This window comes from Lipophrys pholis (assembly GCF_963383615.2).
Source record: "Lipophrys pholis genome assembly, chromosome: 7".
Classification (NCBI taxonomy): Eukaryota; Metazoa; Chordata; class Actinopteri; order Blenniiformes; family Blenniidae; genus Lipophrys; species Lipophrys pholis.
In genome coordinates, this window is record NC_137638.1 from 1716120 (window position 1) to 1740587 (window position 24468).

The 24468-nt window shown below is 44.4% G+C and overlaps 1 protein-coding gene across 1 annotated transcript in view; it reads left to right on the top strand.

Annotated features, from left to right (window-relative positions):
• Positions 1–3689: 3689 nt before the first annotated feature.
• npffr2a (neuropeptide FF receptor 2a) overlaps positions 3690–24468 on the top strand; it is a gene marked incomplete at its 3' end in the record, with an annotated part of 38717 nt that continues 17938 nt past the window's right edge. Inside the window, exons 1-2 of the mRNA XM_080468259.1 lie at positions 3690–3935; positions 19878–20212. Coding sequence (XP_080324385.1) covers positions 19885–20212 — 328 coding nt within the window. The 5' untranslated portion in view covers positions 3690–3935; positions 19878–19884. The remainder of the gene's footprint in view (positions 3936–19877; positions 20213–24468) is intronic.

Below are 24468 nucleotides of genomic sequence, written 5' to 3' on the forward strand. Positions count from 1 at the left end.
GAAACTGGGATCCCAGCTCTGGAATGCTAATGCAAACCCAGTGCGTGACGAGAGTCAACCACTGGGAAGGGTAGTCCCATTCTGGAGCAGTACCATGGGGCTCCTGGTTTACATTGGGTAGGTTAGTGGGTCTAAAACGAAGGCTTCTCAGTGTTTGATAATGATAGCATTCATCACTTTGCATAAGAGTTTCAACTATCTCTGGATTTACTACTGTGAGTACCGGTATCACAACGCACGCCAGTTTTCAAGAACAATATAAGTGACCCGCCTGCACCTGATTGGGCAAACGTCCGTCTGCTCACGGAGTTCAAACCAAACCAAGATGGCGGCTCGGTCACAAACTTTCTCTTTTTTATTACTAAAACAGTTCAGCGTCCTGAAAACGTTTGAGGTGAGGGACAAGCTGTCCAGCTGCTGAATCTGTCCTCGTTTTGGTTCCACTGCGGTTGTTTTCGACATTTTACCATTTTACCTGCTCGCTCTGCCTCATTTGCATTAAGTTGACAGGATTCAAGTTTATGCAAATGAGCTGCGGGCAGCTCTGGGGCGCCTCACATAGACAATGAATGGGAAGCGGGAAACTGAGGGATCGTTTGACGACGTACCTCTTATCTGCAGAATCATCAGTACAAAACCATCTTCACAATTAAATCCTAACAAGCCAGTTCTTGATAATATAGAATAACAAGCCATTTGATCAAATATCTGGATTGTGGTTGTTTTACTACGTTAAGTAACGAGAGCGTCTGATTTGTTCATTCTTGCTTCTACAGTTGGAGGTTTGCTGTGAGCGATCCCCATGACCTTCATTAAAGAGCTAAAGGTTTTAGCTTACGACTTCCTTTTTTTTTTTTTTACATTTAACCGAGGCCAGACCAGAAGCGAAGCCGACTAATCAAAGCATGTCAGCCAGTGAGATAATAGGACAGGATGGTCCTTTAGTGGTCAGTATCAGTACGAAACCGGACAACAAAATACACCCAGGGTTCAGCTTAAGAGCAGGCAAGACGGAATGAAGTCCTGCAGGCGGAATGAAGTGCATCTAGAAGTCAGAATGTTCTGGCCAGAGGTTCAGACTGTCACTTCAGCGGGAGTTGAGTGTTGAGATGTCTCTGGGTCAGAGACCGTGATCCATCCTGGTGTCGCCGGCTCTGGCAGAGCTGCATCGTGGGCCCCGGGGCGTCACTTCAAACGGGGATTGGTTTCAGAGATTCAACCGTCTGGCAGACCCCTCTGCTCCTGGCATGACCTCGCAAAGTGGAACAATAACAAATGAGAAATCTAAATTCCAAGTCAGGTCTTAATTTGTTCACCCGGCGGTCGCAGTGAAGAGAACCGAAGCGAGTGGATGACAGGTTGGTTTGAATTCGCTGCAAAAGTAGTGGGAAATGTGCAGCTCGCTGTTATTTTCCACCAGGTTGCCATGTAAACGGGTCCTAAAGGAGCTGTCCCGCTTTGCCAGATTTCTTTGTCCCGTACGTTTGACGCACGCCCCCTGCTGTTTAGGTGTTTTTTTGGAATTACAGGATTTGCATTTAATCTGAGGTCACTGGTGTTTTTGATGAGTCCAGATCAGAAGTCGGACACCTTTTTGACCATAAGAGCTGTTGTCTGGAACCACAAAATACTCTAAATATCTGAAATGAATTAAATCACTTGCAGGTTGTAATTATTAAGTGATATAGCTACAACTCTGACGTATTATATTTTACATTTATAGCGTTGTAGTCATTTCAGAAGATTATTTCTTTCCCACTTTAACCATTTTATGCATCTAGTCTATTTTAGCCGCTTTAGCTTTTTATGAATATGAATCTGTCCAGAGAACACAAGGAAACGCAGGAAATAGAAGCGGCAAGACGAGCTGACAAACATGACATCGGGAGAGGGTTTTAAGGCCACGCTTACATGTACACGGGTATTTGAAAAAACTGTGATATTTCTCTGCGTTTGGGCTCATTTACACATAAAGCAGCTACGACTCACCACATTCAAGGATTCCTGGAAACTCCGGCCAGACTGGAGATCTGGATAAACTCTGTGTCTCTGTTTGCATCTAAAGGAGGGAAGGCGGAGATTTCTGTCACAATTCATGACGTGGTGTTGTTTTCCAGGATTCTGACTGGTTACCATGGCATCAGGCCTCTTGTGACACTGCCCCCTACAGGTTTGGCTGCTCATAGCAGCTCTGAATCAGTTTGATATGCAGGACGGTGTAAATGCTCAGCCTCTTGTAGTCGGACCATAAAGCAGCAGTGTATGGCGATGTGACGTAGGCCCTCAACAGTGAACATCTGACAGAATCCCAGCACATAGAAAACGTCCTAATCAGCATATTAGCCTGGGAATATATTTTACAACGCTGCCGATGGACGTCTTTATCATCCCTCCAGTCATCAGATATGACCTGGCCTCGGTATTTCATTTCCACTCAGACATCAAGAGGACTGTTCGACGGATGAAAGGTTGGAAAACCAGATTTCTTGTCCCCAGTGCTTCTCGGCTTTTCTTTTTCTTGTTATATTTGATGTTATGATCTATGTCATACTGAGAGGAAACTCTCATCTTCTGCTGCAGTCCAGCACAATCAGGGCAGTGGAACCAGGTCGTCTGCATACATAATGTGATTAACAATGGCACTGCCCACCAGACAACCTGTATCAGGCCCAGTGAACAGATTTGATAGGTCATCCATATGGACATTGAATTAAATAGGAGATAGTATTCCTCCTTGTTTTACTGCATTGCTCACATAAAATGGAGAAGATAAACAATATTCCATTTAACAAGAAAGGTTTGATGGACATACCAGAACACTGACAATCTAAATTTTCGAGGACACCTCTGCACAGTTTGTCATAATGAATTCTATCAGAACCCTTTGATGCATCAATAAAGCATAGAAATACAATTGAATTAAGACTCGTGAACTTAGATACAATCTCTTTGAGAGCATAAATACAAAGGTCAGTACTGTGTTTTCTTTTGAAGCCAAACTGGTTCTGGTTTTAGGAATACTAGCATTTTCTCTTTTCTGTTGTTTTTTTTTTTTAACCTTTCCTTTCTTTAGTTTTCATTTTCATTTTTCCAAATCTTTTACATTTCCTGTTCCAACAAAAGGCAACAGGCAATTCTAATGATTTTAGCTGGACTATTTTACTGGGTAGTGTTTCTTTGTGTTTGAGTATCTTAACATTTGTTAAAACATTTTATTTATTTATCTCTTTATTTATTTATTTGCAATGCAGCTGTCTCTGCTGTTTTGCCCTATTTATCGGTTTTCATCCTGGAGATCAGACCATTTTTGAAAATCAGTGTCAAATGGTAATTCAATGAAAATGAAAGCCAAATGTTTATTTCCATACAACCTTTTGGAAGTTTATAAAGCCACAAATGGCCGCAGAGCTGCAGGTTGCAGACCTCGTCCAGAGCATTGTGTTCTTTTGCCTTTAATCCACCACCCCCCACCCCCCCACCCAACCCCCCACCCCATGTGTTTAGTGTGAAAGAGCACAATCTGCAGCAGCATCTGTGTGACCTGCTGCTTCGCTTCCACCATCACAGCGCGCAACTGGGGAAAGAATCAGCAGCTGGAGGAGGGGGGGGGCTCTCTGCATCCAGCCCCAACTGCCCCCACCCTCCACCATTTCCCGACGTCACCGCTTCAGAAAGACTCATTCAGCTGCACAGCCTCCACTTGCGCTCTGAGCGGCGAGCGGAGCGCACCGGCACGGAGGCGCGCGTCAAACCGGACCGGTAACGGAACGCAGCGCGAGGACGAGCCTCACTCTCCGGGTCATGTTTCACCACCACATTTCTTTTTCTGAACCACACGCATGTCGCACCCAGAGAAAAAGTGGACCTTTTCGTTTGACTTCTCCTTCCCTCAATGCGCACTGCCCATCGTTTACCTGATTGTGAAATAAACCAAGGTAAGATCCCTTCTTTGGAGAAACGCTTTCAGAGTGGATTTACAGTCAAAGAAAAGACGGGGAAGCTTTGAAAAGCTGCGGTGAGTCGGACTGAAAGTTTCGGCAGCTCCGTGTCGGGAGAATATTTCGTGCGTAATCATCTCTCGTGCCCTTGCCTCCAGCACTCCTCGCTTTCATGCGCATTTGGCCACAGAAACCCCTTTGTCCAGGGCTGCTCAGCCATGCGCGCTTTTACGCACGGTCAGCTCCTCCACTGCGAAATCTTCACTTCATTTTTACGCTCCGAACTTACTTACAATGTACATGCAGACACATGCAGACGCACTGTGTCAGCAACATCTGCAGCTTGGCTTTCTCTCGTTTTTTTTCTTTGCCTTTGGATTGATTCAGCTTTTCAAGTTAGATCAACGCCTGCGTGCATCTCTGGTTTTCTCTGGTTTTCTCTGCACCCATGATGAGGTGGTGAGAAATCCTGATAACACGCGAGCAAAACTGGTTGCAAAGGTGCCAATGTGGAGTAATTCCACCCACTACTGCCATTTGATTTATTGTTTCACGATTCTACACATCTGCACTATGTGTGGAACTCAAGAACGTTGAGCTGTGATCCTGTTTGTTTCACTGTTGTTTACATGTGGAAAACAAATGAAACATCAAACCTGAAGACACAGAGGCTTTCACTGTTAACACTTTGGGAGGGATTGCATGTAATTGTGACTAATTGAAGATTATCATAAGAACTACAAGACGATATAAATCCAACAATTGTTGGATTTATATCGTCTTGTAGTTCTTTAAATGCCTTTAGCGGATGTCATTTTATCTTAATAATTTGTGTTATGACGCATTTTAAATGCGTATTGCCCCATTTTGGATGAATACAGTGTGTTTGAATTCAAATCAAAGTGCAGTGAGAACTCCAAACTGAACCAATGTTGAAGTTAAACTTTCTAAATGGTAGATTGTGAAATGTTCCGGGGGCAGCGTGTCAGAAGACAGCGTTGGGGCCATGCTGGATTTCTGTACACTGAAGAGTCTTAACGAGCTTCTGCAGCCAACGTGACGCCGCTAAAGTCTTTGAGATGAATGAATCAAATAAGAGCTAAAGGTAACGGCTGAAATTGGTTTGGGACTTGACTTATAAAGTGCGTGTCGGAACCCTTTCGCACCGTTAGTCTCCTTCACAAACACGAACTCTTAATCAAGGAGCTCGACCTCCGTGGAAACGAGCGTCAGGTTCAACGTTGTGCTCAAGGACACTTCAACACTCTGGAGGCAAACATTGTTCTGATTGTACGTCTACGAGCTCATGAACAGCCGGAACAACGTTCATGACTCCCAGTCCATAATCTCCTGGGACTTTTATTTTGACAGTCGCCGTAATAACTGTCCAACTTGGTCATCTGTCCACTAGAATGTCCGTGTTCTCCCCTTGTTAATCAGTGTTGCCACAGTTACTTTGAAAAAGTAGTTTGATTACTGATTACTAGTTACTTTTTTAAAGTAATTTAGTTACTTTACTGATTATTTGCTTTTAGCAGTACCTAAGTTAGATTTTTGAAGTTACTTTCAGCAGCTGCCGACCATCTCCCATCGTCTCAACATAAAAATGATAACCGGTTTTGCCTCCAAAAAGGGGCGGGGCTTCCTGCCAATTATATCTATTTACTCAGGAAAATTAGAAAGAATGTAGTGTAACGTCTCTGCAGTTGTGTCGTTGGAATGTTAAGGTTAAATTTTTTTCTCTTTTTCTTTCATTTTCTTATTTTCTTTCCTTTCTTTCTTCTTTCTCTTTCTCTTTCTATATCCCGACACAGAAATATAGAAAATGAATGTTAAGGTTTAATGATGATGTTTGTTGGTTGGGATTCTTTTGTGTTTCCTGAACGCACGGTTAGAGCGAGCGAGCCTGTGTGTGCTTGTGTGCTTGTGTGCTTGTGTGTGTGTGTGTGCGTGTGTGTGTGTGCGTGTGCGTGCGTGTGTGTGTGTGTGTGTGTGTGTGTGTGTGTGTGTGTGTGTGTGTGTGTGTGTGTGTGTGTGTGTGTGTGTGTGTGTGTGTGTGTGGTTGGAGGAGAATGAATGGAGGCGCAGCCTGGTAAATTATGTTTGTTCAGTAATTAATTGTCTTTACAGACAAGAAACTCGTCTTCTTTCCCAAGGTCCTGCGGGACGCTACAATAGTTACGCTTCTTCAGCTTCTTCAGCAGTGACTTGAAGAAGTATCTGTAATCTGATTACTGGTTTGGAAATAGTAATGCGTTGGATTACTTGTTACTGAAAATAGTAGTCATATGAGAGTAACGCGTTTCCGGCATCATTGTTGTTAATGTTTAGAGCCCATTGTTCTCTGCTGCATGTATGTGTGTGTGTGTGTGTGGTTTCATTACAAAAACAAACAGCGCCATCTGGTGGCCCGGCATGCAAACTACATTTCAGTAACATGCGCTGGAATTTTGAGTGAATTCAATTTAATTGTGAGCAAAAGAAAAGTTTAAAGTGATAAGAAGCTGTTTAAAAGCCGTTTTTACCTCCAGACGCTCATTTTCAGACTGTTGCCGTGTAAACGGGAAACTTTTCTGAACCGAAAACGCAGGACTATGCCCAGGATTGTTTGTCCTGTCCAGTCTGACAGAATCGGCTCTGTTTGCAGTTGATTTTAGACCAGTGGTTATCAACCATTGGGCCGTGGGCGCCAACTACTGGAAAGAGTTCAGTCCTGCTCCTGTGGGCCGCAAGGGCTGCAATGACCCTCCCCACCACTTGGGGCAGGAGGAGCATTATCATTCTCACTAAGCTAAGGAAAGGAGGCTCAATGCTTCCTTTAGAACCTCCTTTAGCTTAGGAACCACTGATGCCTCCTTTAGAACCTCCTTTAGCCTAGGAACCACTGAAGGTTCCTTTACCAAAGGAGACCAGCTCATGTTCCCCCACAATTCCTTGCGGCGACAACATTTAAAGGAACCCGCTCATCGGAGCGTTCAGGGAAACTCAGGATGACTGAAAAAGGAGCAGATCATGTAAGTTACCGAAGCAATAATCTGCCTAGAACAACTTGAAATCATCTAGAACCCAGATCCCAACTAGGAATGTTCTGGATGTTGTAGAACCAACACAGTAAAGTCCAGTTTTAGTGCAGCCTGTTCTCACTCTGATTGGTTCTTTATTCACCTGCAGCCGTTTCCCTTTAGTTCCTCTTCTCCTTTGATTTACATTCAAACCTTCAGATATTTGACGTTAGATCAGAGGTTAGAACCTCAGGGGAACGTGAGAGGAACCACCTTTATTCTACTTTTTATCACATTTGGAGTTTCTTCACCACAACAGACGTCACTGACCTTCACCGCCGTCGGATTATTATTACGCCACCTAGTGGAAATGTGGTCTGATTGTCACAACAACATGATCGTCTTTCACTAACTCCTTTAGGAAGCATCCTAACACCTTTCCTTATCTCCTTTAAGAAGCATCCTAACACCTTTCCTTATCTCCTTTAGGAAGCCTCCTAACACCTTTCACTAACTCCTTTAGGAAGCCTCCTAACACCTTTCCTTATCTCCTTTAGGAAGCCTCCTAACACCTTTCACTAACTCCTTTAGGAAGCCTCCTAACACCTTTCCTTATCTCCTTTAGGAAGCCTCCTAACACCTTTCACTAACTCCTTTAGGAAGCCTCCTAACACCTTTCCTTATCTCCTTTAGGAAGCCTCCTAACACCTTTCCTTAACTCCTTTAGGAAGCCTCCTAACACCTTTCCTTATCTCCTTTAGGAAGCCTCCTAACACCTTTCACTAACTCCTTTAGGAAGCCTCCTAACACCTTTCCTTAACTCCTTTAGGAAGCCTCCTAACACCTTTCCTTATCTCCTTTAGGAAGCCTCCTAACACCTTTCCTTATCCCCGTGACGTCATCCACGGGGTTAAGGAAAAGTGGATAGGAAAGGAGAAAGGAGGGACAATTCAGACGCACTCTGTGTCTTGCTCAAGAACACTTTGACTTGTGGAGAAGGGAATCGATCCAGCAACCCTCCGAGCTAGTTCATAGCCAGACGTTTTGCCCAGAGAAAGACGGCGCTGATCCCGCCACTGAGGACTTGTGCCGTGAGACGACGACCCACTGTGAGTCGCCGTGTTGCTGACGTGGCGTCGGACAAACAGCATCAGCTGTTTGAAAGAATAAAGCGCAGCGAGCGTTTCTCTCCCACTGACGCCACAGACGCTGCTGCTGGTTCAGCATTTCATTTAGCAGAATTTCCCTTCAGCTTTAGGAATATTTAAATGAAACTCCATTTTTTTTTTGGTACTATTGACTTTAGCCTTTATATTCGCTCTCCTGTTCAGTGTGTATGTGCTCGGTTTACATCCACCAGGTAAAGAAATGTTTATTTCACACGGTTTTGGTTTGTTAATCTCGGTGAACTTGACCCAGTTATCGAATACAAATCAAAACCAAGACTGGGAATCAGTTGAAATGAAGGCGTTAGTATTTCAGTGAGACTTTGTAATGAGAACTTGTGCCCCGAGTTCAGAAAGTTTGGGAAAGTACATACTGAACTAACGTCCAACCGTTATTCAGAATGCAAAGAAAGAGTCACCAGGCTGATACGTAACACCGGATACAGAGAACACACTCACGGGTTATTCTTAAAAACACCAGCTCGATCTCCGCCGTCTCCAAACTGTACCCGTGATATATAAAGCAAACGCGTCCAACAGGGTGGCGGGAAAGAGTTTTAGAGAGAGAAGAGGAATATAATATAGGAGGAAATCTACTTTTCAAGATGCAGTATGTTAGAGCGACACTGAAAAGGACGAGTTTAACAATCGCAGGGCTTAAAGTAGAGAACTGCCTAAAGGATGATATGAAACAAAACACCAACATGAACCAGTTTAAAAAGATTTTTAAATCATTAGTAAGTATAAGAAAGAAGAACAACCATTTTACTGAGGACAGCGATAATATATAATATGTTTATAATGGTATGAAATATGTTAATACTTAATAAACAAAATAAAAAGTATACGCTCTGATAGATATTCATTTAAATATCGTCACACTAGATTTCGTATTTAAAATGTAATTGATATTATTAATATGTACATGTCATGTATATTCATGTGTACGTATGTTTGCTGTGCATGTATAAACTGTATATATGACTTGTATACATTGTAAAAATAGTATCAGTACATTTTGTGTGACGTCATCAAGGGAGTCTTGTTTTGGTTTTTGTGAGTCGGAAGCTTTTGCTTCAACCGACCGGCTGATTGGTTTGATAATTGCTCGTTCTGTTTTTGGGTTTTCTGAAAACGGCTGAACTAAGATTGAAGGTTGAGAACCTCAGTGGCTTTAGGCAACACTTACTTCCACCTTCCGTCCGATGAGTAGTTTCCCCTTAATGTTGTGTCTCCGCCTCGCCGCCGCTGAGTGACACTCCAGATAATAACCAGGAATCATCCGGGCAGTCGATCAAACCGACTCCAGGCCGGAGGCTTCGACAAGCGAAGGGCCCACGGTTCTCTGCGCCCCTTGAGAGTCCCCCCGAGTCGTCACTGCTGCCACCTCCAAAGTTGCAAACAAAGGTTGGGAGATGTTGTTTTTTTTTTTTTAGATTTCTAACTTGCACCGGGCGAAAGGAAAACCTTGGAGAGCGCTTTCAGCCCCTTACCGACACAAAGGGTTCCAATGAAAAAGCCGACAATGAGCAGAGATTAGCGCCGCTCCTGGACGAGGCACATTGTCCTCAGACGCTGGCGCAGCAGACGGTCTTTGTACTCCACCAATGTTCCCCTCATTCGGGTCATTTCAGTGGAGAAGAGCTTCAATATAATGTCAAAGGGACCGTGGAAGTTATTCACCGCCGGACAAAGTGTGATTCTGCCTCACACACACGTGTGCCATTGGGATTCCCGACCGTCCACCTTGTGAGGACGCCTCCAGAATGACATGCGAGAGAATGGAAATCTGTCCATTTACAATCGGACCGCTGGCGGCGGCGGCGGCGGTGGCGGGGGCGTACGGACAGATGAGGAATTACCTCATCAAGCATTCATCGCCTCTCATACAGATGTCATGTGAAAGCATGCGTCACTAACCAGAATGAAGGACCTCAGCTTCACACAGATTCAACATTTCAAAGAATTGGACGACGACTGTTGAGGCTCCGCCAAGTCCCTTCGCCGTCGGAGATGGCGAAGCGTTTCCTCCTGTGTCGGCGACGGCGTCAGGATGAAAGATTAATTGTGTTTTCACATCATTTTTGATCTTTGTATTCCAGCCTTGTTTGCACCTTCACTCTCGGGTTGCCGGGCTGCAAATAAGTGCAAACAAAGAGTCTTTAGCCAATCGGCAGCCGGCTGTCATTTGAATAATGGTCGTCTCCAGGGTGAGCCTGTCCACGCTGGACAACCGCTGGATTGGTTTTAATTACCGGTTTTAAATAAACGTCCACCCACCTCGTATTGAGGAATGCTCCTGGAAATACACAACGCTTCATGTCGTACATCGCTAAAACGTCACAGATGGATTTTTACTCATTGCAGCTCTTGTGACAGGAGATGAGGCTACAAATACCCGCTGATTTCAGGCCCTGCTCTTTTTATTTTTTTCCCCTCATCCACTCGGCTTCATTAAAACGACTCAAAATGATGTAGTTTACATGCCAGGCCTATAGGGGGCGCTGTAACTCTGCCACAGTAATACAGGCCCTTAGAGCTACTGTTTTGGATCCTTGTGCAAATATTGCAGTTAGCTAATTAGATGATTGCGTAACCTACCCTAGCACTAGAATGGTAGACTTTTATGGTTTCTGCTGGTATTTCTCAATTTTGATTAAAAAGTTATTTTTTTTAAATTTTGAGGATCTTGGTCTCGGTGTTGAGATGTTCTGGTCTTGGTCTTGGATGTTCTGGTCTTGGTCTTGAGATGTTCTGGTCTTGGATGTTCTGGTCTTGGTGTTGAGATGTTCTGGTCTTGAGATGTTCTGGTCTTGAGATGTTCTGGTCTTGGTCTTGAGATGTTCTGGTCTTGGATGTTCTGGTCTTGGATGTTCTGGTCTTGGTGTTGAGATGTTCTGGTCTTGAGATGTTCTGGTCTTGGATGTTCTGGTCTTGGTGTTGAGATGTTCTGGTCTTGAGATGTTCTGGTCTTGGTGTTGAGATGTTCTGGTCTTGGTCTTGGATGTTCTGGTCTTGGTGTTGAGATGTTCTGGTCTTGAGATGTTCTGGTCTTGGTGTTGAGATGTTCTGGTCTTGGTCTTGGATGTTCTGGTCTTGAGATGTTCTGGTCTTGAGATGTTCTGATCTTGGTCTGGACTTGGCCTCAGGTTCGGTGGTCTTGACTCCGACACAGTGCCTCCAGTCTGGAGTTTGTTTTTAGCTTGTCGCTGCTATCACCTGTTAGCACCCGCGTCTTCACCTCATGGACTCAATGTCATATTGACTCACTACACCGCCATGTGGCTCAAAGTGGTATTACAGGTTTGAACGAGCTGCTCGGTTGTTCAAATTCCCACAAATAAGATCCCGCTCACGTTTGCCTCCATGAACATGAAACATTGGCCGTGTGTAAAAGATTACACAAACTACTGGGAGGAGTTTATGCCATGAGATTAATGTACGACGCAACGGGATTTTCAAGTTTGAAAAAAGTGCAGTTTTAGATTCCGTCTGTTTTTAATGAACAGGAAGTGCAAATCGGCTTCAGCTGCTGGTGTTATTGTGAGAGGCTCTTTCCTCCGCTGGCGCCCACACAGCTTTTATACAAGGATTTGTTTTGTACTGTACCTTTAAGGAGATCATCTCCCATACTCTCCTTTTCTTTTTCTTTTTTTTTTTTACGATATTTTCCCCAGGTTGCTTTAGCTTCAGTATGTTCGATAGCTTCCCACACAGACATGTGCAACTCAAATATACAGTATTTCGTGCTTGAGGCGCTCAGCACTCCATCAACAAACAAACAAACAAACAAACAAACAATACATTGTGCAGCAGGTAGTTCTCGTGTAAACAGAGTCTAAATCCCTCAGCAGTAAGGAGCTGCAGAATACAGTGTACGTTTAATGACCACACTTTAAAACCCCACGATAGAATGACGGTTCCTGTAAAAAGCAAAACCTTGTTTGTTTTTTTTATCAAAACGTATTTTGAGGTTTCTCTGCGGCTCGGTGATAAACGAGCTCAGCTTCATGTTGTTTCTCGCGCTTGGCGATATTTTCACTGGCTCCAGTTCAGAGGGTTACTCGGACATTTAAGTCTCATTTCTTTTTTTTTTTTTTTAAATGCCATTGCCTACGCCTGTCATAAACCACCCTCGGCATGAATTATACCAATAAAAATGTTGCAGGATTAACGTAATCCCACTGGAAAAATGCCGCCCCAAAAAAACGTATTCACGGTTCTGCATAAATTCCCTTCTGGACGTCTCATTTCAGGCACGTCTGCCGAAGAATTATCCGTCTACATAAATGAATTAACAGCAATGTGCAGCAGTCAGCACGGATGTCACGGAAAGTTCATATCTTGCATTCCTTCGAGTGAATTCGATTAAAATGAATTTAGATTATCTTTAAAAGAGCGAGGGAGAAGCAGGTAACATTCGCGGTGCTCTCCGAGGTTCCAGGTGAAGCGTAAACAGGAGAACCTGGTCAGGAAGTGACGAGTGGAACCCGTCGGATTCAAACCGCCGACATTCAGTCTGTTCTCTCCGTCACGCTGAGATCTGAAGAGGAAAGAGGAAAGGTTCTTTGGAGTCCGGAGAGAGACGAGAGAGGAGTTCCTTCTCTCTGAATGAAAACAAACGAGGATTTTAAGACGAGTGATGATTTGAGACGGCCGAAGAGGCCGAGGAGCGAAGTGAGTGATGCATAAAGAAGTAAACAAGGTCGTCACCCTCTGCAGCGTTGCTCTGTAAATGGGAAACTTTTGAAACAAAAACGCAAAAACATTTTATTTTAAACGGTTTGTAAACAGGCAGTGGGGGAGGAAGTCAGGGCCTGCGAATATCTGAATCACAGACTGATGGTAATTATATTTAAAAGTCCCAAGTCCCAGGAGAATATGGACTGAGAGTCATGACGCTCTGCAGACAAATGTTCTTATTGTCCGTCTACTGAGCATGTGCAGAAGAACTATTTACCACGGCCGTGCGGCGCAGGACCAGTAGTTGCGTCCCAACCGTCGACAAGGAGACCGAGTCGGAGGACCTCAGAAAAGTTGCTTTTCCTCTGTTTCCATGGAGACGAAGTCGGAGCGTTTAAAAAAGAAAAAAAAATTTCTGTTGCTCCGAGCGCCATTGTCGTGTAAACGGGGCCAAAGTGTCGAGGCGTGCAGCCATGTCACCTCGACGTGCCTCAAGGTTAAAGGCTCATATTATACTAAATCCACTTCCTGAAGGTTTTCTAACAGTACTAATCGTCCCCATACCTGGACTGACGTCCCAGAAGTGAAGACAGTCTGTCCTCTCTCTCCCTGGCTTGTTTCAGGTTTTAAAAAGTGTGTTGCTCCAACCAGCCAATCAGAAATCAAACCCTATATAGTGTCATCGGGAGTTTAGCCAATCCCAATCAAGGTAGGCTCTTGACTCCTCCCACAATTAGGCAGCTCTGCTCTGGCACATGGCACCACGAGAGGAAGTACTTCCTCCTCTTCCCAAGATGTGCATGTGTGGGCGGAGCCAGTCCAGCTCACACAGACACAGCAGATTCTGAATGCAGCTCCTATGATCCAATATTCAAATGAGGAAAATCAAGGAGGAGCTAGAAACTTAGAATACTGAAGGTTTGTGGACCGACCAGACCAGGAGGAGGAGAACAGGAGGAGGAGGAGAACAGGAGGAGGAGGAGGAGGAGGAGACCAGGAGGAGGAGAACAGGAGGAGGAGGAGAACAGGAGGAGGAGGAGGAGAACAGGAGGAGGAGGAAGAGGAGGAGACCAGGAGGAGGAGGAGAACAGGAGGAGGAGGAGGAGGAGGAGGAGGAGGAGGAGGAGACCAGGAGGAGGAGGAGGAGAACAGGAGGAGGAGGAGGAGAACAGGAGGAGGAGGTGAAAAGGAGGAGGAGGAGAACAGGAGGAGGAGGACAGGAGGAGGAGGAGAACAGGAGGAGGAGGAGGAGGAGGTGGAGGAGGAGGTGAACAGGAGGAGGAGGAGGAGGAGAACAGGAGGAGGAGGAGGAGGAGGACAGGAGGAGGAGGAGAACAGGAGGAGGAGGAGGAGAACAGGAGGAGGAGGAGGAGAACAGAAGGAGAATGTGACTCCTTTAAATTGGAAATCTGACTTTAAAGGTGATTTCACAACCATGAACACAACATTTGAGATTTTATTGCAACACCTTTAGCACACACACACACACACACACACACACACACACACACACACACACTAACGGCTGCCATGCTGGATCTTTACACACCAGTGTCAGGATGCAGAACCCCCCCCCCCCCCCCCCCCCCCCCCCCGGTGATTGGAAGATGGATGGATCACAGGCGAATATTGAAAACATGATTGATGAGCGGATGTGGGTCCACATACTGTGTCTGACACACCTACTGAGAATATCCAGCTCATGTTTGATGATTTTGTGGGGAAATGTTGCAGCTCCTCTCATCGCCGCCTGTTGCCTTCCCTCCCTCTGTTAGAAAACAGATTCACCGGCGGACGCATCCTGTCACAACACCCCCGGCAAAGAACACACCTTTGTCTTTTCCCCCGGTCGTTTTAAAGAGCTGAACATTAAAGAGCTTTCCACGTCCACGCCTCAGCCAGACCCACACTCCACTCTGGTTGGCCGTTCATGTTTAATTCACCTGGACTTCTTCTTCATGTCTTCCACGCGGCGAGAGCGGCAGTGAGCTGGTTTCATGATCGTGGTGATTTGTCAGCGATGTCAGACTCCGGAAGGATGGACGTGACTCGGAGGGTCCAGGAGCTGGAAAAAGGAAACGGGCTTTCTAACCCCTTTTGTCAAATTAGCCGAGCATTAGACTCCATTGCAACGGCGCCTAATGAGCGTGATTCATCGCCACAACAGCTATATTTATCCGCTGTGGAGAGCTCCTCTGTAATTTCACAGCGGACATTGTCAGAGCTGTTTCCTCTTAGCCTGGATGGGGAGAAAAAAAACCCACAGGAAAACTAATCAATAAACAATCAAACAATCTTTTTATGCCTCAGAAACAGCTGGCAGCAGCGGAGATGACATTTCTACATTTCTGTGCTCCTTTTGTTTGTCCACAGCGCCACTTATTTTCTCTCTGGATGCGTCACTTTCCGGCGGAGCGACAGTCGGCAGACGACACTTCAGAGGGGGTCATTATTCCGAAAGCGTTCAGGGCGTTCATTGTCTATTTTAACTGCATCAATAGCAAAACAAATGAAGAAGAGATGAATCTTTTGGGGCTGTGAATACTCTGCGAGACATTGAGAATCCAAGTGAAAGCCATTTTCCAACACAAGCTTGGATTATGCAGCGCGACAAACGCCTGGTTGGCTTTAATGGATTCTGCTGAGAAGAGTTGAACCTGGGAACAAGAACCACGATAAAAGGAAGATGAGGCGACCTTCAGTAGTTCCACTAAAAGGCTTTAATATTCGAACCGACTCGTTCATTGCCATGGATTTAGTCCGATGAGTTTATATGGATTCAACCATTTCAAGTAGACCGAGGAAAGCCATTCTAATGAAAAACAACGACGTTGGTTAATTGTGCAAAGCTTCATTAGAACCTTTATTCATGTTTTTGTTCTCGTTCTCGAAAGAACACAGAGTTCATCTGCTCTTGATGGTCAAACATCTGCTGCTCACATATTGGAAACAAACATCTGTTTCATTAGTGAAAGAAAATAAAAAATAATTTGACTCGTTTAATGCAAATGAATCCGTTGTGATCAGAGATGAACGATATCCGATGTGCCGATATGTGAAGGACAAATTTCGCAGATACGGATATAACCGGAGGAACCGTGGACCGATGCGTCGGAGCCTTGTGCTAAATCCGGCCGATTTCTGTGACCTCATGAAGGGGAGGCTTGTTAGTCTGCACCGTCCCGACCAAATAAACTGATAAATGAAATAAATAAAAATCACGTGTTCACAGGAGGAATTTCAAAACGCCGCCTCGGCGCTGACGTGTGGACAGACAAGATGCACGTTGGCTGAAAACGATGATGTCATGGCCCCGCCTCTCGACCTGATAGCCCCGCCTCCCTCTCCTCAACGTCACTTAACAACAACAATGGCAGACGACCTGCTCCAGGTGGCGCTGCAGGAGCTGCTGATGCTCGTCGCTTTAAGAAGGCCAGGCGTTAGATTTGTTATTTTCTCTGCGTTTGCATGTCTTCGTCTCGGTTTCAGCGCTACAGCGCCGCCTGTGGGCCTGGAGTATGTACCACATCGTTTAGAGTCATTTTTGTGGTCGGAAATCTTTTTAAGAACGACGGGGAGAAGGAAATACTGTTTTGGCTCGTGTGGGCGGGGCAGGAGCTGGAGTTTTTTTGAAATAGTTGCGTTGTCAGTGGCTCTGAGCACCGTTGTCATGGAAACGGACACCCAAAAATGAAGTTTGTTCGCTTCCACCGGCGAACGTTGAGTAATCAGAACCACAGCCTGGAGGTGTGCGGCGGTATTACCTTGACCACCTCGTGGATCCTCCAGCGTGGACCGGGCCTTTCTGAAGCAGGGCCACGCTACTTTTAGACATTCTTTTTCTCTCGATTGAAGTTGGTGACAATCTTGGACCGTCACAGTCTCGGCTTGAAGAAACTGATTAACCAAAAGGAAGCTTGATGGTGTGCTTTGACGTCAGCGTGCCGAGCGCCTGTACGAGAAGCTGCGGAAAATCACTTCAGCACCTTTAAACACGAGTCGAGGAGGACAAGCAGCTGCATTGACTCGAACTCATTGTTGTGTTTCATTCAATTACACTGTGGCTTTTGGGAAACAATGATATGGGAATCTATTCAACATTTTGAAGCAAATCGGGAGCAAAATAACCAAACAATGCATTGCTTCAAAGGCAAGGCCAGAAAATAAAAAGCCACTAATTGAAGCACTGAGGCCAGTTAGTGACAATTAATCTGTCATTGTGTGGGTGAAAATGCTCCTGATAATGATGCACAGGTGCTCGGAACAATACGCACGAACGACACGAGCTGCTCTAGATGTAATACCAATTAGTCGTGTTCAAGCTGTCACAGCCTTTTTCTGGTCTGTCGCCACCTCGGCTGGAATGTTTTTCAAATCCATCTCCCCCTCACACTCTGCAAGACATTCGGAGTGGAGAGAAAGCACGGCTTTTGAATGTTTACACAAGATTAAATAGTATATACTATAAGGTAATATCGACACAATACACAACGGGGAATATGTGTTGGCACTATTAGTATCATATTTCCAAAATGAGACATAAATAACCAGTGAAGATAGAAGATAGACAGAAGATGTGCAGGAAATATTGGACCCTCGGGTCGGCCACTATGACATAGGGTCATTTTTTCACGATTTATCCCCTAATTTAACCAGTTACTTGTGGTTTTAATCGTGGTTAAATTGTCACCGTAATAACAATCCAGCTTGGTAGTTTCATTTTGACAGTCACCGTAATAACAATCCTACTGGGTGGTTTTATTTTGACAGTCACTGTAATAACAATCCAACTTGGTACTTTTATTTTGACAGTCACTGTAATAACAATCCAACTTGGTAGTTTTATTTTGACAGTCACTGACTTGTTTTTTTTATTTTGACAGTCACTGTAATAACAATCCAACTTAGTACTTTTATTTTGACAGTCACTGACTTGGTAGTTTTATTTTGACAGTCACTGTAATAACAGTCCAACTTGGTGGTTTTATTTTGACAGTCACTGTAATAACAATCCAACTTGGTGGTTTTATTTTGACAGTCACTGTAATAACAATCCAACTTGGTACTTTTATTTTGACAGTCACTGTAATAACGATCCAACTTGGTAGTTTTATTTTGACAGTCACTGTAATAACAATCCAACTTGGTGTTTTTATTTTGACAGTCACCGTAATAACAATCCAACTTGGTACTTTTATTTTGACAGTCACTGTAATAACGATCCAACTTGGTAGTTTTATTTTGACAGTCACTGTAATAACAATCCAACTTGGTAGTTTTATTTTGACAGTCACTGTAATAACGATCCAACTTGGTAGTTTTATTTTGACAGTCACTGTAATAACAATCCAACTTGGTGGTTTTATTTTGACAGTCACTGTATTAACAATCCAACTTGGTAGTTTTATTTTGACAGTCACTGACTTGGTACTTTTATTTTGACAGTCACTGTAATAACAATCCAACTTAGTACTTTTATTTTGACAGTCACTGACTTGGTAGTTTTATTTTGACAGTCACTGTAATAACGATCCAACTTGGTAGTTTTATTTTGACAGTCACTGTAATAACAATCCAACTTGGTGGTTTTATTTTGACAGTCACCGTAATAACAATCCAACTTGGTACTTTTATTTTGACAGTCACTGTAATAACAATCCAACTTGGTGGTTTTATTTTGACAGTCACTGTAATAACAATCCAACTTGGTACTTTTATTTTGACAGTCACTGTAATAACGATCCAACTTGGTAGTTTTATTTTGACAGTCACTGTAATAACAATCCAACTTGGTGTTTTTATTTTGACAGTCACCGTAATAACAATCCAACTTGGTACTTTTATTTTGACAGTCACTGTAATAACGATCCAACTTGGTAGTTTTATTTTGACAGTCACTGTAATAACAATCCAACTTGGTAGTTTTATTTTGACAGTCACTGTAATAACGATCCAACTTGGTAGTTTTATTTTGACAGTCACTGTAATAACAATCCAACTTGGTGGTTTTATTTTGACAGTCACTGTATTAACAATCCAACTTGGTAGTTTTATTTTGACAGTCACTGACTTGTTTTTTTTATTTTGAAAGTCACTGTAATAACAATCCAACTTAGTACTTTTATTTTGACAGTCACTGACTTGGTAGTTTTATTTTGACAGTCACTGTAATAACGATCCAACTTGGTAGTTTTATTTTGACAGTCACTGTAATAACAATCCAACTTGGTGGTTTTATTTTGACAGTCACTGTAATAACAATCCAACTTGGTACTTTTATTTTGACAGTCACTGTAATAACGATCCAACTTGGTAGTTTTATTTTGACAGTCACTGTAATAACAATCCAACTTGGTGTTTTTATTTTGACAGTCACCGTAATAACAATCCAACTTGGTACTTTTATTTTGACAGTCACTGTAATAACGATCCAACTTGGTAGTTTTATTTTGACAGTCACTGTAATAACAATCCAACTTGGTAGTTTTATTTTGACAGTCACTGTAATAACGATCCAACTTGGTAGTTTTATTTTGACAGTCACTGTAATAACAATCCAACTTGGTGGTTTTATTTTGACAGTCACTGTATTAACAATCCAACTTGGTAGTTTTATTTTGACAGTCACTGACTTGGTACTTTTATTTTGACAGTCACTGTAATAACAATCCAACTTGGTGGTCTGTCCACTAACCCACTGAACAAACGGGATCTTGCCTTGGGAATTTATCAGAAGTTTCCTTGAAGCCGCGACGTCAACAAACCCGGGAATCTTTCACGAAATATAAATACTGGAAATACGTGTTTGTCTGGGTGTAAAGAGGAATTTCCTTCAGAAAGGTTTTGACATGAACAACGAAAACCGTTTTCATTTTTTCACCTTGTGGATTCTGGTGGAGGAACTTTAAACGTTCTGTTGATGCCAGAGAACCGAGGAGGGTGGGGGGAGTAGGTGGAGACGATAGAAACAACAGCGACTCCAGTATTTTAGTGCGGCATTTTCAAAACAGACTTTTATCACACTTCGAAAAACACAATTAACAACCTGATGATTGATCAGTTATTGAACCGACCGTCTCGCCCTCCAGGTTTAAAATGAACGAAGAAGCGGAGAACAACTTCACTCAGCCGTACGACAACTGGACGTCTCCCAACGCCTCGGCGGAGGCCGTCCCGCCCAGGAACAACATCACCTACGTTGGATTTTACCTGCACCAGCCGTCCACGGCGGCCATCTTCATCGTGTCCTACCTGCTGATCTTCCTGGTGTGCATGGTGGGGAACGGCGTGGTGTGCTTCATCGTGCTGCGCAGCAAGAACATGCGCACCGTCACCAACCTGTTCATCCTCAACCTGGCCGTCAGCGACCTGCTGGTGGGGATTTTCTGCATGCCCACCACGCTGCTCGACAACATCATCACAGGTGAGGCCGTCGTGGTAAAACAAAACAAAACAAAAACAAGGTGGCGGGTCGATTGTGGAGGCGGTTCCATAAGACTTTGTGACGGAGGTTATACAAACATGGTGTAGACTTTTTTTTGAATTGCAGCCCTTTGTTGAGAAGAGTGAGTTTAAAATGATTTTAGCTCAGTCATGGCATGTAGCACGTAGCACGTAGCACGTAGCACGGTTTGGACTTTACATGATGCCCCTGAACGCATCACCTGGGGCCGTCCGCTCCTGCGGCTGTGGCTCGGTGGGTGGAGCAGTCGCCTCCCAATCAGACGGTTGCGGCTTCTCCACCTGTTTGGCTCAATAAAGTACGTTTTATAGTCGGAGAGATGGCGGAGACGCGTTAGACGCTTCGAGCGCCATCTACTGGTTGGGATGTGTCTTGTCCCCAAATCAAAATACACATTATCAACAACACCAACAAAATAAAAGTAAAATAGAGGAGTTGTTTGTTTCCTCACAGAAATGAAGATATGCCATTCTTCATCCCGCTCCTCGTCGGTTGACCTTTGTTGTGCGTTAAAACAAGAAAAGTTTTTCCAGCTCTGAAGCTTCTCTCCGGAGAAAAGGAAGTTCGTCCGAGTCCAGGAAGTTGCCAGTTGAATGCTATTGGTTCGTTTGCGTTCGGGGGCGGGGCTTAGCCAACAGGTCAATTCCACATGGCCCGCTGCTTCATGCAGAGGTGTGCATCGTTCCATTACCTTGTGTTTAAACTTTTTCTAAGTTACTGACTCGGGACGAGCCGCCGGACACTTTGTTTGACCCACAAAATGGCGGCGACCTCCTTTCTCCGCGTGGGGTCCTGATGCCAGTGATAAGATGCTCATGTCACCTCTGAGCTTAAATCAGGCGTGGAGGGAACAACTCCGGCTGTATCGGGAGCGCTTGTGTTTCCGACTTTCTGACTTTGTCCTGAAACAACTGCGGCGTGAAGCAGAAGTAACGCCGCCGCCGCCGTCGCCGCCATCGCCATCGGGCTTTTCGCTCCAGTTGTGTAAAGAAAGGGACTTTGCAGGACGAATGTTCCTTCCTTCCAAACGCCGCTGTTGCTTTCTTTTGGCAGTGAGGAAATCCGGCGCCACAAAGCTCCTCGCCTCCTTAATCCTCTGATTAATCTCCGTCTCCAACAAGCCGATACTCAGCTAAAAGCAAGTTTGCTTTTTCTCCCTTACACGGGTGAGCATTTTAACAAACGTCCTGAGAAGACGTCTTGTCTCTTGGCAGCCTGTTGAGACGAGGGACTGAAAGAGGCTGGATGAAGTTGTGTAGGAAGGAGGAACCGTCTCCTGTCCTGTGATGAGAGATTCTCTGATGTGATGTGAAACCAGAGCCACGCTTCTCTAAACTGATCATCTTTAATCTGAAAGATTATTCAAAGCAGCAAAATCAGCATTAAACATACAAACTTTGCTTTCATCCCATTTTCAAATACGCTTCAGATTATTAAAGTTCGTGGGGACGTCCCGACGGCGCGTTCTGAAAGGACCAGAACAGCTCATTAAGGTCAAACGTCAACCAGAGCTCTGAGGACAAGGAAGTGTGAAAAGAAAAAAGGAGGGGAAAATTGAGGGGGGGGGGGGGGGGGGGGGAAGGAAAAAAAGACAAAATGGGGAAAAGAAAGGAGGAAAGAAGAAAAAAAGAACTGGGGGAAAAAGATAGAAAGAAAAGAAAGAAAATGGGGAAAAGGAAAGAAAAAGGGAAAAAAGGAAGCAAAATGAAAAAAAAATGAAAAAAAGAAAGAAAAATAGAAAAAGAAAAAAAATCAAAGGAAAAAGAAAAAATGTAAAAAGGGAAAGAAAAATAGAAAAAATTTAAAGTAGAAAAAAGAAAGAACAATTTAAAAAAGGGGGAAAAAAGGAAGAAAAAAATTTAAAAAATGAAAAAAGAAAGAAAAATAGAAAAAGAAAAAAATCAAAGGAAAAAGAAAAAAATCAAAAAAGGAAAGAAAAATAGAAAAAATTTTAAGTAGAAAAAAGAAAGAAAAATTTAAAAAAAAGGGGAAAAAAGAAAGAAAGAAAAAAAGGGCTGAAAAGAAAGAAAAATAGAAAAAAAGGAGAAAAAGAAAGAAAAAAGGAAAAGAGATCAAAGGAACAAGTGAAAAGAATTTCCAGTCGAGCTGAAGCTGTTGTTATAAACAGCAAACCGGCCTGAAACAGGAAAGATGGTCAAAATGAGTAAAGCAGGAAAATCCAAGGCAAATAAAACATTTAAAAAAATGACCATGAGATACATCTAAATTGTACCTTGTATTTTTTTTGTTTGTATTTTAAATGTCATCATTTAAATGTTTTGTGTCTCCAGACAAATTCGATTTGGTGGAAAATGAATTTTGAACCATCTTCAATCGATTGATTTTCCTCCAGTTGGAGAAACAAGATGTCGCTCAGTTCACTTCAGACGATTTATAATATTTATGTTTCAAGATGTGGTGAAAGAACCTGCAGCCTCTCAAAAGGCTTTTTAACGGCTTTCATGAGAGAACTCTTTATTCTTAACAACTTTGCCCCGTTTACCGACGCAGGAGTTAGATCATTTGCGTGTGTTCTTGTATCTTCAGTGGCATGGACTTATACTTAGACGTTTCCGTAGAATTTATGAGAAAGAATAAGCCCCCAAAAATGTCATTGATAAAAAAGAAGGCAGTGGCGCTGCCTGGATCGGGGCCATGTCTGACTGTGACATGGAGCCGGGGGAAATCCAGATGGCAGAAGCACTTTATATGAATAAATCCCCGCTGCCGTGACATAACTCTGAGTTTAATCCAGGACTATCAGGGACGGCTCGCAACCACCAGAGGTAAACAAAAACAAAGCTTATTAGCTCTGCAGGAGATTATCATATTTGAGATTATCTTCAGAGAGATCGGACCGAGAAAAATCTTTCCTTTCCTCTGCGGCTGCTGCACTTTGTTTTTTCTTCTCTTCTGCACTTTGAGTCGCACTGCAGCAGTTTGGCTTTTCAGAGGAAAACAACTTGAACTGTGGAGCAGATCTTTCTTCTCTGTCGTCTTCAGTCACTGAACGGCCTCCTGCTGAGACGACAACCACGCTTCGCCTGCACAAAGTCACCAGGCAGGAGTGGTGGTGGCGTGGTGGTGGCGTGGTTTGTTGGTGGGGTGTTGGTGGTTTGTTGCTGGTTTGTTGGTGGGGTGTTGGTGGGGTGTTGGTGGTTTGTTGGTGGCGTGTTGGTGGGGTGTTGGTGGTTTGTTGGTGGCGTGTTGGTGGGGTGTTGGTGGTTTGTTGGTGGCGTCTTGGTGGTTTGTTGGTGGCGTGTTGGTGGGGTGTTGGTGGTTTGTTGGTGGGGTGTTGGTGGGGTGTTGGTGGGGTGTTGGTGGTTTGTTGGTGGCATGTTGGTGGGGTGTTGGTGGGGTGTTGGTGGCGTGTTGGTGGTTTGTTGGTGGGGTGTTGGTGGTTTGTTGGTGCGTGTTGGTGGGGTGTTGGTGGGGTGTTGGTGGTTTGTTGGTGGCATGTTGGTGGGGTGTTGGTGGTTTGTTGGTGGCGTGTTGGTGGGGTGTTGGTGGTTTGTTGGTGGGGTGTTGGTGGCGTGTTGGTGGGGTGTTGGTGGTTTGTTGGTGGCGTGTTGGTGGGGTGTTGGTGGTTTGTTGGTGGCGTGTTGGTGGTTTGTTGGTGCGTGTTGGTGGTTTGTTGGTGGCATCTTGGTGGGGTGTTGGTGGCGTCTTGGTGGGGTGTTGGTGGTTTGTTGGTGGCGTCTTGGTGGGGTGTTGGTGGTTTGTTGGTGGCATCTTGGTGGGGTGTTGGTGGCGTCTTGGTGGGGTGTTGGTGGTTTGTTGGTGGCATCTTGGTGGGGTGTTGGTGGCGTCTTGGTGGGGTGTTGGTGGTTTGTTGGTGGCATCTTGGTGGGGTGTTGGTGGTTTGTTGGTGGCGTCTTGGTGGTGGTGAGGTGGTGGTGGCGTGGTGGTGGGGTGGTGGTGGGCTGTTGGTGGCGTGTTGGTGGGCTGTTGGTGGGGTGGTGGTGGCGTGGTGGTGGCGTGTTGGATGCTCGGGGCGTGCTCGTAGGGCGCTTGAGTCATGCTCGTCTCATCCTTGTGGGGTGCTCGTGGCGTGTTCACGGTGCGCTCATGCCGCACTCACACTGGTTGCAGTGAACGACGTAGAACAATCAGCGTCGTCGTTCCGATGTTTAATATTTCAGCGTCTATCAACAGAAACTGACGTTGTGTCGATGTGGTCGTAGTTTGTACCGGATGTCTTCACTGTGTTTTTAATA